The 11,667-nt window shown below is 46.8% G+C and overlaps 1 protein-coding gene across 1 annotated transcript in view; it reads left to right on the top strand.

Moving 5' to 3' along the window:
* The first annotated feature begins 445 nt into the window (after positions 1 to 445).
* Positions 446 to 11,667, top strand: part of NELL1 (neural EGFL like 1) — a 956,032-nt gene continuing 944,810 nt past the window's right edge. Inside the window, exons 1-3 of the mRNA XM_026454011.1 lie at positions 446 to 652; positions 5,434 to 5,517; positions 8,904 to 9,032. Coding sequence (XP_026309796.1) covers positions 598 to 652; positions 5,434 to 5,517; positions 8,904 to 9,032 — 268 coding nt within the window. The 5' untranslated portion in view covers positions 446 to 597. The remainder of the gene's footprint in view (positions 653 to 5,433; positions 5,518 to 8,903; positions 9,033 to 11,667) is intronic.

The following is an 11,667-nucleotide window of genomic DNA, read 5'->3' as shown; positions in this document are numbered from 1 at the left end:
ACCCGCTAGGACACAGCGGCTTTTCGACTCAGCGGGGATGAACTGGGGCAACTTCTGCAGCCCCCACCGCGGTGCGGAAGCAGAGACGGCAACGTTTGCGACCGCGGCTCAGTGGGGCTGGAGCGCGTGAAGCCGTGGGGGCGCCGTGCGCCTCCTGCTTTCTGGTTTCGGCCGCGGGTCCCGGAACTCCGACTTCGGTGCTCCGGGTGGTATCGGCTGCGGCTCCTGCAGTTCAGATCCTCGCAGTTCCGGGGGCGAAGGAGGCGAACGGAATCATTCCCCAGTGGGGAGCGCAACAAGCCATAGTAGCCAAGCCCCTCGCTCCTGCCCCGGCTCCCAAGCGAACGCAGCCGCAGCGGGGGACGGACCCCGAGCCCCACGCCGCCGCCGCCTGTGGTAGGGGGCGGGCTGGGGGCGGGGCGGCCGGGGCTGCCTTCCCGGGCGCATCTCCGAGCGCAGCGCCGGCGCTGCCGAGCCACCTCCCCCGCCGCCCGCTAGCAAGTTTGGCGGCTCCAAGCCAGGCGCGCCTCAGGATCCAGGCTCATTTGTTTCCACCTAGCTTCGGTGCGCCCTGCTAGGCGGGGACCCTCGGGAGCGATGCCGATGGATGTGATTTTAGTTGTGTGGTTCTGTGTGTGCACTGCCAGGACAGGTAAGCATGACTGTGGCGGTTAGAAGGATCTGGGAAATGGGGGTGCCCACAGCCCACGGTGGCGTGGGGAGACCTGGAGCCGAGCTCTGCGCTGGTCTGGGGGAACGGCGGTAGTGTGGATCGGTTCCTGGGATCTCTTTGACCTGCTGGGAGTGACAGGGTGAGAAGAGGGATCCACGGGCTTGAAGATGTCCCCGCTGAGTGCCTCTTCTCAGGGGACCCGGCCTCTGGGGCGCAGGAGTGAGGGGCGCGGCCGAGCGGACGCACCCTCGTGCTACTAGTAACCAGCTTTCTGTGCCGGGGAGTCGAAACCCGCAGCAGGGCGGGCCCGCGTGCCGCGTATTCCCGAACTTGAAAGGTGCTGTGGAAACCGCTCTTGCCGACCCCCGCCAGGCTGGGAAGGGGTAGCTGCGGGAGTCGCACCCGCAGAGGGAGCGCTTCCGGCTGGCGGGTGCGGCCGGGGCCCGGGAGGGCGCGGTGCGGCGAGGGGAGAGAACTGCGGGAGAACCCTGGGATCCCGTGATCTCCTCCTGTCCCTTTCTGACTACCCAGGAGAACTCCAGGAGTATTCTCCTCCGCCCCTCTTTGCTCCCAAGGGTTCGGCGAACAATTATCTGAGGGAAATAGACCTGTGGAGACAATCTGGGGAAATTTTCTTAAGCTCAAACCAGTTTTCTCTTGCCATAATCGCAGGGTTCGGGGTGGGGAGGGGCGCAAGGATGATGCATGATTGTCTGAAGTCCCCACTTGGTTCTGCCTCCGGAGACACAGTTGTGAGGACTCTCAGCGCATCTTCCTCTTTCTGCTTCCACTGGCTCCCTTGCCCAAAAGTCCCCTTGGGTTCGGAGACTGGCTTGCAGCCGCCTTCTTCAAAGGGCTAGCAGTAGATGCGAGGAGACTGGGGTGAGGTGAGCTGGGGTGAGATGTGGTAGGAAATTGGCAAAAATAGGGCCTGTCAACTGGGGGGAGTGTCGGAGGTTTGCAATCCTACCCAGCCATCCCTCCGTACGCGCTGCCGACTTTGCACCCTAGAATCTGTGTGGTCATTCCCTCTCCCTTTATTCTCCCCGCTTTACCACCTTATTTCCTTCTCTATGGGCGTGGCCTTCTCTCTAGGCCAAAGAGCAAGTTCACCTGGAGAGGGCTGAGGGGGCGTCTGCCTTTGGTTGGCTCAAAAGTTCCTTCCGCTTGCGCCCAGGCGCCCCTCTTTGGCAATTAGCCCGCTAGAAGATCTAGCGTCTAGGAGCTTTCAGAGGGCCCTTCCCACTTCCCCAGGACTGAGCAGGCAGCGGCTTTCGTCTGGTTAAGAATGTTGAGTATGGATTTCTCCAGGGACAAAAACCTCCCATTCCGTTCCTTACCTCTATCCGAGCTTCCCAGGCTGCGGAGACGCCAAGGCTCAGTCTAGCTTAGAATAGTTACTTCTTGAGTTCAGGCCCATCAGAATGAGTTAGTCTTTTGAAACCGGAAAACGCTGAAGGAGTGCGCGCACTCCAGGAAGATCAGGACAGGTAAGACTAGTGCAGAGCGTGGGCTACCTGCTCTGAGCGCGAGAGTCTGGTGCTGGTGGACATTTTGCAGAGGAACCGCAGACAGGGAGAAGCTAGATAGGGAGAGGGCAACCCGTTAGTCAGTTCACATCCCTAAGTGCATATCACTACGGAATATGCCTTTGTTCTCATTATTCCTTTGAAGAGTCGCCAAAGTACCCTTATCACGGAATGGAAGGTGTTTCAGGGTTCATTGCTTGTGGAGGGGATCTTTAAGAACAGGTATTTTCCCTCTTTCCACTTCCAATCCCCTTTAAATCTTGCAAAAATTTGGTTGTAGGGGAAAATTCATTCGTGTATTTATTCATTCAACAAACGATGTCTTGCTGGGTGCCAGGATTTCTTATGCAAAGAGAAAATGACTTAGTCCTTGACTTCTAGGAACTTACAGCTTAGCTGGGAATCGAGATAGAAACTGGCAGGCATTTTAATTTTACAGATTGATAGAGGGTGGTGAAGAGGTAGGAGTATAAGTTTGTATTAAGGAAATATGGAGGAGGGACAGTTTGAATTAATTCTAGGGAGGAGTGGTGGTCAGGGATTTGAGAGTTGTGCCTTCAAGGCTTTGTAGGGAGTTTTCCAGGTGGACAAAGTGGTAAGGCATTCTTGGCAGAGGGAACAGATTGAGCAAAGGCAGGGAAGCATGGCAGGGAACCAATCTGACCCATTGGTTGTGACTGTTGCCTAGGGAGCTTGGGTTTTCAATGCCCCTTGGCACTATTTGAACACTAGAGGCCACATATTTCTTCTACACACATTATCAGAAGAATCAGAGAGACGGGGGGAATTACCTCTCAATTTGTACACTTAAAATATCTTGTAGTTTGAGAGGGTATAAGCAGTAGCTTTCTGGGGGCAGCCGTCTGATTTTGTGCAGGAATCACCATTTCCACACCATCCATCTACCTCGTAGGTAACAAAGGCTGGCTTGTGATTAGTTTATCAGCATCCAAACAGCTGCATGGAAAGTTTCTTTGTCAAGTGGGACAATTGTTGTCTGGGCTGTTAACAGTCCTAGATGAAATAAACATGTGGTTCACTTAGTGCGCTGCTCAGATATCACCGCCTTTTAAAGGAACTGAGTAGATGATTATCAGGCACATTTTAATTAAAACAAGACTGCAGTGCAGACGCAGTTGCATATGAAAAGATCTAATGAAAGGTGTCACGAGGAGCTGCTTAAATCTGCCTTGTTCGGAGAACTTGTTTTAGAGTGCAAAGTGGAGTCAAGACGGGAGGTGCCATTCTCCAGTTCTTGTTATTTCTGATTGAGAAATAATTCAGAGATTTTCAGGTACATCACTAATAATGAAAATTTAGAAGGCTACAATAATAGCAGTAATAACACACTATCTCTATGAGTTTTCGCCAATGCTTTGGCAGTGTGAATAATTGAAAACTGATAATTATTCTCACATTGCTTTCCAGTTTGTTTTGGTCACCAGGGTAGAGGGTGAAGGGAGTACCTACACCTTCAAAGTCCCTACTGACTAAGTGAATGTCTTTTGCTGCCACCTACTGGAAAGGAGAGATTTTTTTTTTTTTTTTTTTTTTTTTTTGAGTTGGAGTTTCGCTCTAGTTGCCCAGGCTGGAGTGCAACGACGTGATCTCGGCTCACCGCAACCTCTGCCTCCTGGGTTCAGGTGATTCTCCTGCCTCAGCCCCCCAAGTAGCTGGGATTACAGGCATGCACCACCACGTCTGGCTAATTTTGTATTTTTAGTAGAGACGGGGGTTTCTTTATGTTGGTCAGGCTGGTCTCGAACTCCTGACCTCAGGTGATCTGCCTGCCTCAGTCTCCCAAAGTGCTGAGATTACAGGTGTGAGCCACCGCACCCGGCCGACAGATTTTCTTTTGGAAGAAACTCTCAGGTGGATCATTAATTATGAATTGAATAATGGAACTGTGAACATGAGCCCCAGCCTCCAAGGATCAGGGAAAATATTGGCTACCTTGGAACAGGCATAGAGCATATTCTTCAAGAAAATTGCTTTTGGGGTATTAAGGACCTTTGTAGGTGCCCAGGGGTCCAAACCTGATTAAGTGGTTGTGAAATTCTGTGGTTAACTGAGCTCCTGGAGCATCATTCTAGCATTATTTTAGTCTGCATGGTCCAGAGGAAAACAACTTCCACCATGGACAATGAGCAGGAATAAATTTAAAGTCAGCCAGACCCAGGAGGATTTGCTGGAAAGCCTATGTCTGGGACCCCAAAGGTGAACTGAGTGGGCTGTGGGCCCGAGCGTTCCCTGGGTGGGGGTGAGGAGCAGCCAATAGCAGCAGCAGCAGCAGCAGGAGGAGGAGGAGCAGGTATCTTTGTTAGGGTGGAGGTTCTGAATTCTAGAGTCAGGCCTCAAGTGCCTCTGTGACATTGACGTGCTGCCTTCCCCGTTTTTAAAATATTTCTTCCCCAGGAGCTTTTTATCTTGCTTAATTGTAATTCAATTTCAGCCATTTGTAGAGCCGTTATGTCCAAAGTAGAAAACTTTAATAGAGTTTCCTAGGAAAGGGCAGGAGCTCCATGCTTGGACAAGAAGCAGAAACATTAAAATTTTTTTTTTATGAGACCACACGCACACTACATAAGGTTCAAGAGAGCCCATGTAAATGCTGCCTTATTAATAGCTTTTCTCATTCCCTAGGCAGTATGCAAAGTGCTATCCTTTACACATCCTGCTATGGGCACGAGGCATTTTCATCCTGGTGGGGACTAATTAAAGGGAGAGAAGAAAACTGTATCCAGAAGCCTAATTGATTTCTCTTTTTTGACTCTGTTTTTATGAGGTGTTTTCTTTTTTTTATTTTCTTTTTAATTTTTTTATTATGAGGTGTTTTCATAATAAAAGCAATACATTTATCTTAAAGCCAGAGAAGCTCCTTCACTTTTGAGTTGTGGGCATGGAGTTGGGGAGCAAATATAGATTTCATATATGGATTTTACAAGCAAACCCAGGATAAGAGGCCAGTTGGGTATGGAGAGGGGCTGGGAGGAAAGGGGCCATCTGTATCTTTTGTGTGATTCCAGTGGAGTTGAGGACCAGGGAGCTGGAGTGGTCTGGAGAATTGGTCTTATTAAGACAGATGAAACAACCCCCAGCTGGGCGCCACTTATGTGCCAGATTGAGCTGCTAAAGTGTGAATATAGTTTCCCCTGAGACCTCATGAGTCTGGTGTAACAGGTACCATTATCTTTTTACACATGGTAACCCAAAACATGAAATTTCCTATAGCAGAAGATAGGAAGCCACCCGTGTTATCGCTGATATGGAGTACTAGAGTTCTGAAGTCTCTGCTTCAGCAATTCCTTCAGGGAGGCAGGTATTAACATTTCTATTTTATGCATGAGGAAACTAAGGCCTGATAAATGAATGCTTTTTTTAAGGGCACAGAGTTAGTAGAGGGAAGAGACTGGACTGAAACTGGCTCTCAGTTTGGTGTTGGTTCCACAGTACTTTCTGGATTGAGGGCACTGTGTTCTCATTTGGGGGTGGGGATTCAAGGACACCATTGGGGTGTTCTGCTAGTTCTACAGAGTTTGTTTGGGTGATTTGAAGCCTTGCCCAATTAATTGCAGGGCTCTTAGTCTGGAAGATTGGAGCATCTTAAGGATGCCATCGTAGAAGGATTTTTGTCCCTGTATCCGTCAATATTGCCATAATGATTTTGTATAACAAATAACCCAAAACTCAGTAGCTTGAAGCAAACCATTGATTTTAGTTCACGTATCTGTAAATTGTGTTTGGTGTTGGCTTATCTAGGCTGCATTTGGCTGGGTTTGGTTTCAAACTCAGGTAGGCTGCTTGCTCCACACTTCTAGGTCTCCTTGGACCAGTGGGCCAGCAGGGACATGTTTTTATCATGATGAGGAAGTAGATGAGAACAAACCCCACTGCCACAAGCATATTCAAACCTCTGCCTGCATAATGTTACTAACGTCTCAATGGCCAAAACAAGTTGCGTGGCTGGCCTCAAAGTCAAGAGATGGTGAGGTTTACTCCCATTCTAGTGGAAGGAACTGCAAAGCCACACAGTAAAGGCTGTGGATATGAGATGGGTAAAGATTTGAGGCCAATATTCAGTCAGCCACTGTCCTTTTAGAAAGTTTCCCTGGCTTGCATGTCATCCGTCATCTCATACTATCCCGAGATATGCTTATTGCTCAGAGGTCATTGCACCCAAAGTATTGATCATGCACCAACTCATTAGATAATTAATCAGGTCTTAAGTTCAGAGCCTGTCTGCCATCTGTCCAGGCCTGTGAAAGGCACTTGGGCAACAGGGGTGCTTCCTTCTTCTTGCGTCTGGTGAAGGGCACATTCCCCAGACCACTTTCCCAATTCCTGGCTAGAGAAACACCAATTTGGAGGTCCTTCGAAATTTAATTTCTGCCCTTAAACATAAACCTTAAAACCCTCCAATTGTATCTCAGAATTAGAATAACATCCAAGCTCCTTGTGGATCACAGGCCTTATGTGATCTGGCCCTTCTCTCTCTCCCCCTTTGGCCTCTTTTCTTTCTTTCTGCTTTTTTTTTGAGACAGAGTTTCACTCTGGCACCCAGGCTAGAGTGCAGCAGTGCTGCAGGATCTGCTTCCTGGGTGTAAGCGATCTTCCTAAGTAGCTGGGACCATAGGTGTACGCTACCATGCCCGGCTAATTTTTTGATCTTTTTGTAGAGACATGGTCTCTCTATGTTGCCCAGGCTGGCCTCAAACTCCCGAGCTCACACAATCCCCCTGCCTCAGCCTCCCAAAGTGTTAGAGTTACAGGTGTGAGCCACTGTGCCTGGTTGGCCTCATTTTCTACTTCTCTACCCCTGGCCCATTCAGTTTCAGCCATGCTGGCCTTTTTTCTGTTCTTGGGACACTCCCAGTTTGTTCCTTATTTGCATGCACCTTTCTCTGCATGTGGAAAGCTTCCTCCCATCTTGCCTTTTCTAGTCATTTAAGTTTCAGCTCAAAAGAACCTTTTCCAACCCCCCTTTCTAAAGTAGGGCCCCCATCCAAGTTGTTTTCTATCCCGTTACTCTATTTTCTTCATGGCATTTATTGCCATCTCAGATTATCTCTATTAATTGGTTTATTTTTTGCCCTCCCCTCACCTAACCCACAGGAAAGCGAGCTCCACGAGCACATCACCAGTGCCTAGCAATGTGTGTGCTATATAGTAAACACTCAGTAATACCTGTTGAAAAAATTATGAAATGAATGAATATAGAGTGAATGGAGGGAAGACATCTTTGGGTCAACTGGAAGGGGAAAACTTAAATCTTCAGTTCAGGGGACAAGGGGAAGCCTGACAGAAACTGAGAAGGCAGCTAATAGACATTTTGTTTGCCTTGGCAATAACGGGTTTCAGCTCTAAAGAGGCCTTCCTGATTGACCATCTGTCGACAGAAGCCTAGCAGGTCCTGTTTCCTAACAGGGAAAGAATAAGGCAAGAGTAGATTTCCTTCTCCAAGCCTATAGGACCAGGGGTTAAGATGGGAGGACAGGTGAGGTTGTGATAGCTTATGATGTCCCAGTGAACATTCACGCAGTGGGTGCAAGCCTTCCAAATCTTGTCTCAGTGACTGCATTACCATCAGATGAGAGTCGACAGCTGTTGCTGATTAAAACATTTCCAACAGCACGGTCAAAATTGCACGATTGAAATGATGAGTGTAGATGGACACAGCCTTTATGAATGGCTTAAACACAGCCCCTTAGAGTGATCACTAGCCTTATTAATACATATAGTTGGAAATCACTTTGCAATTATGAATGAATCATTCCTCAGAGCACCCCCTGGGTGAGAGGCATCTTTAGGGATTTGTCTTAGACAAGGGAAGAGGAGGCTCAGGGCTGTGTTTCTCTGCACTAAGTTTCTCTAAAAAGAGTTATCAGGGTATCTGACTTTCCAACCAGGAATCCCCTTGGATGGAAATATATATCCATTATTCCAGGGATTCTCCTTCCTGCGCAGTCCCTCTGCCACCCTTCTTCAACAGGAGCAGGGTCCTTTGTCACTTTTTTCCTACTTAGCACAGGTGATTGTGCCTGATTAGTTAGGAAACACTTTGTGGAGGTGTTTACTGGTGGTGGTGGTGTCATATTTTGCCACTGCATCTGTCTCTGAGGCAGGTGGATCAGGGCCACAATCTTGTGTCCACAGTCACCACCTCTATAAAGCTTGGAAACCCAGTTTTTTCATAACTCACCTGACTGCAAAACCTATCCTGAGTTGAAATCATTTCATGGCAAGACTTGATCTAAACTGATATCAACCTGTTTATAATCTTTATTTATGCCAATTAGAGAAGTATGTCATACTTTTTTGCTTCAGAAATACTGTATTTGATTATGGGGTGCTGAGTTAGATTTTGCTAAAAATGTTACATAAAATGTAGTATATAGGCCATATTACCTTTCTAACATATGGCACCTTCTGAATTCTGAATATTTAACCTCAGGAGTTTTGGATAAGAAATTATCAATCTATAATGTGGGGTAGGATTGGGGGAAGGAACAAAGAAACTACAGTATTAGCGGGGTAAGGGAGCAAACATTTGCTTTTCTTTTCCCTCCATAGACAAAGACTCTCCAAGCACTCATCATTGGCTTTCTTGTATTCCCTGCCACTCCCTGACTCTGTAACCTCTGCTCTGTAATGCTACTAACAGTCTGCATTTTAAGCCCAAACAACTCTTTGTTCCTTTACAGTGGTGGGCTTTGGGATGGACCCTGACCTTCAGATGGATATCATCACCGAGCTTGACCTTGTGAACACCACCCTTGGAGTGGCTCAGGTGTCTGGAATGCACAATGCCAGCAAAGCATTTTTATTTCAAGGTAAAGGCACCTCCTTTCCTGCATGATGACAGAGGTTGGGGAGGAGGGTCTGCCTGGGGGGTGCTCATCTGGTGTGTGTTTGGAGATCGCCTTTGCTATTTCTCTTGTGTTGCTGTCCTGAGTGCTTAGATATGCAGGGGATATTATTCTGAGGGCAGGAGGGAGGCATTAGAGATCATGGTGGTGAAATATTTGGTTTGGCAGTGAAGTATTTCCTTGATTTTGGTGAGGATCTAAAGTGGAATGAATTTATAAAATACTGGAAAGTCATTGACCAGCCATATTATTGTTACAGGATATTTCTCTAGCTGTTATCAATACCTTTGCCTGTACTTATACCTATACCTATATTTACATCTTTCATCTAGTGGATAGGCCATAAGGACAGATGGAAACTTATGGCTGCATTCTCCTTGAGGTAGAACTTACTCAGTTCTGCCCACTATAAGCTGGACTACAATTCATTAAATCATTCAGCAAGCATTTATAGAGAAAACATGGTGTGGTTCTTAGAAGCATGGTGTTTCTCACAATTTTGGAGGCTGTGAAATCCAAGAATAAGAATAAGGCATCAGCAGATTTGGTACCTAGTGGGGGCAGGCTCTGTCTGCTTCCAAGATGATGTCTTGTTACTGTGTCCTGTGGAATGCTGTGTCCTCATATGGTGGAAGGGATGGAAAGGCAGAAAAATAACTAGCTAGTTTCCTTTCTTTTCTTTTCTTTTTTTTTTTTTTTGAGACGGAGTCTCGCTCTGTGGCCCAGGCTGGAGTGCTGTAGCCGGATCTCAGCTCACTGCAAGCTCCGCCTCCCTGCCTCAGCCTCCCGAGTAGCTGGGACTGCAGGCACCTGCCACCTCGCCCGGCTAGTTTTTTGTATTTTTTAGTAGAGACGGGGTTTCACTGTGTTACCCAGGATGGTCTCCATCTCCTGACCTTGTGATCCGCCCGTCTCAGCCTCCCAAAGTGCTGGGACTACAGGCTTGAGCCACCGCGCCCGGCCACAGCTAGTTTCCTTTCTAAAGACACTAATCCATTCACGAGGGCAAAGACCTCATAATTTAATCACTGCCTAAAGGCCCCACCTCTTAATACTAATGCACTGGAGATTAAGTTTAAATATGAATTTTGGTGGGACACAAATATTCAAATCAGCAAAGTGATATGTCAACAGATACTTAAAAAATGGATAGAAAGCCTGGTATAAGAAGGGGTGGGGTCTCAGAGCATTCTGAATAGAGGAAATAGTATGTGTAAAGGTAAGGCAAAAGCATGGTGCAAGGGTGGTGAACGTCTGGAGGGGTAGACAGGGACTAGGTTACAGGGGACCCTGTTGGCAGAGCTGATATTCTGCTGATGTGTGTGGGTTTGGGTGTACTGATGATTTATGGCTGGTGTCCATTTTGATAGGTGGGACGCCATGTACTTTTTGTTACCTGTTTTAAGTATTACCCTTGCCTGTAGGCCAGTTAATGGCTTTGTGCTTTACTCTCAGATAAGTGGGGCCTTTGTAGAGGTTTAAACCGGGAAATGAACTGACCAGATACCATAGTAAGGCAGCCTGGATATTCCTTTATGAAAATGTCTGGTAGGGTTCTTTTAACTGAGCCTTTTATGATGATAATAAAAGGATTATTTTAGCATGGCTGAACCAACATAATAGAATGAGATTTACGTATTTACAGTGCAGATAACTTAAGATGTTAATGATATATAGCAAATCTACAGTTATTAGGTAATATATGACAAGACTATGGACATACTAATTTTCACTTGCTCCTTGCTAATGAACTGGTGAAGTATGTAAGCTGGGTATGGTTAAAAGAGTAGACTGAATTACTTTGTTTCTGCATTGTGCGAGATCTGCCCAGTCACTGTTGAGAGTCCATACCTTTCTTGACCTGAGCAAGGCTGCTGACACTTTGTAAACAAAGTTGCTATGGAAACCTGACTGGTCTGTAAGCTTGAAGAAGGCAGGAGTCCTGCAGATCTAGATACTCCTAGATCCTCAGGGCCAACTATTGTGCATGAAGCATAGTAGGTGATTAATAAACATTTTGAATGGAATTAAAATTTCTTTTGGACTATGTACCTTATAAAAAAGCTTACTGCTTGCTTTAGTCATTACTATTCATTCATTTCACAAGTGTAGGTCCCCTGGGCTGAGACTCTACTCTCTAATCTGTGTATTCTCTGTTTTGGCACCTGTCTCTGTGATGTCTGTCCAACTACAACAACTGGGAGGGATTTTCAGCTTCTTCAAGGGGAAGAGTAACTTCTTTATGGAACTTTGACAGAGAAGGCCTTTCTCTTATATCCCCTGTGATTATATTGGGCTCACCTAGAAAATTCAGGATAATCTCCCCCATCTCAAGACCAGTAACTTAATCACATCTGCAAATCCCTTCTGTCATGTAAGGTAACATAATCATAGATTCTGTCAATTAACACCTGGACATTTTTGGGGAGCCATTATTTTGTTTACCACAAAGTCTGCCCTCTAGATCCAGAAGATTCATGTCTGTCCCACATGCAAAATACATTCACCCCATCCGAGTATCTCAAAAAGTCTTAATCCATCATAGCAGCAACTCAAAGATTGAAATCTCCCCTAATCTTAGCTGAAAAATTCTACCTTT

The sequence above is a fragment of the Piliocolobus tephrosceles genome, chromosome 13, assembly GCF_002776525.5.
Source record: "Piliocolobus tephrosceles isolate RC106 chromosome 13, ASM277652v3, whole genome shotgun sequence".
Lineage (NCBI taxonomy): Eukaryota > Metazoa > Chordata > Mammalia > Primates > Cercopithecidae > Piliocolobus > Piliocolobus tephrosceles.
This window is presented reverse-complemented; position numbering and strand designations above follow the sequence as displayed.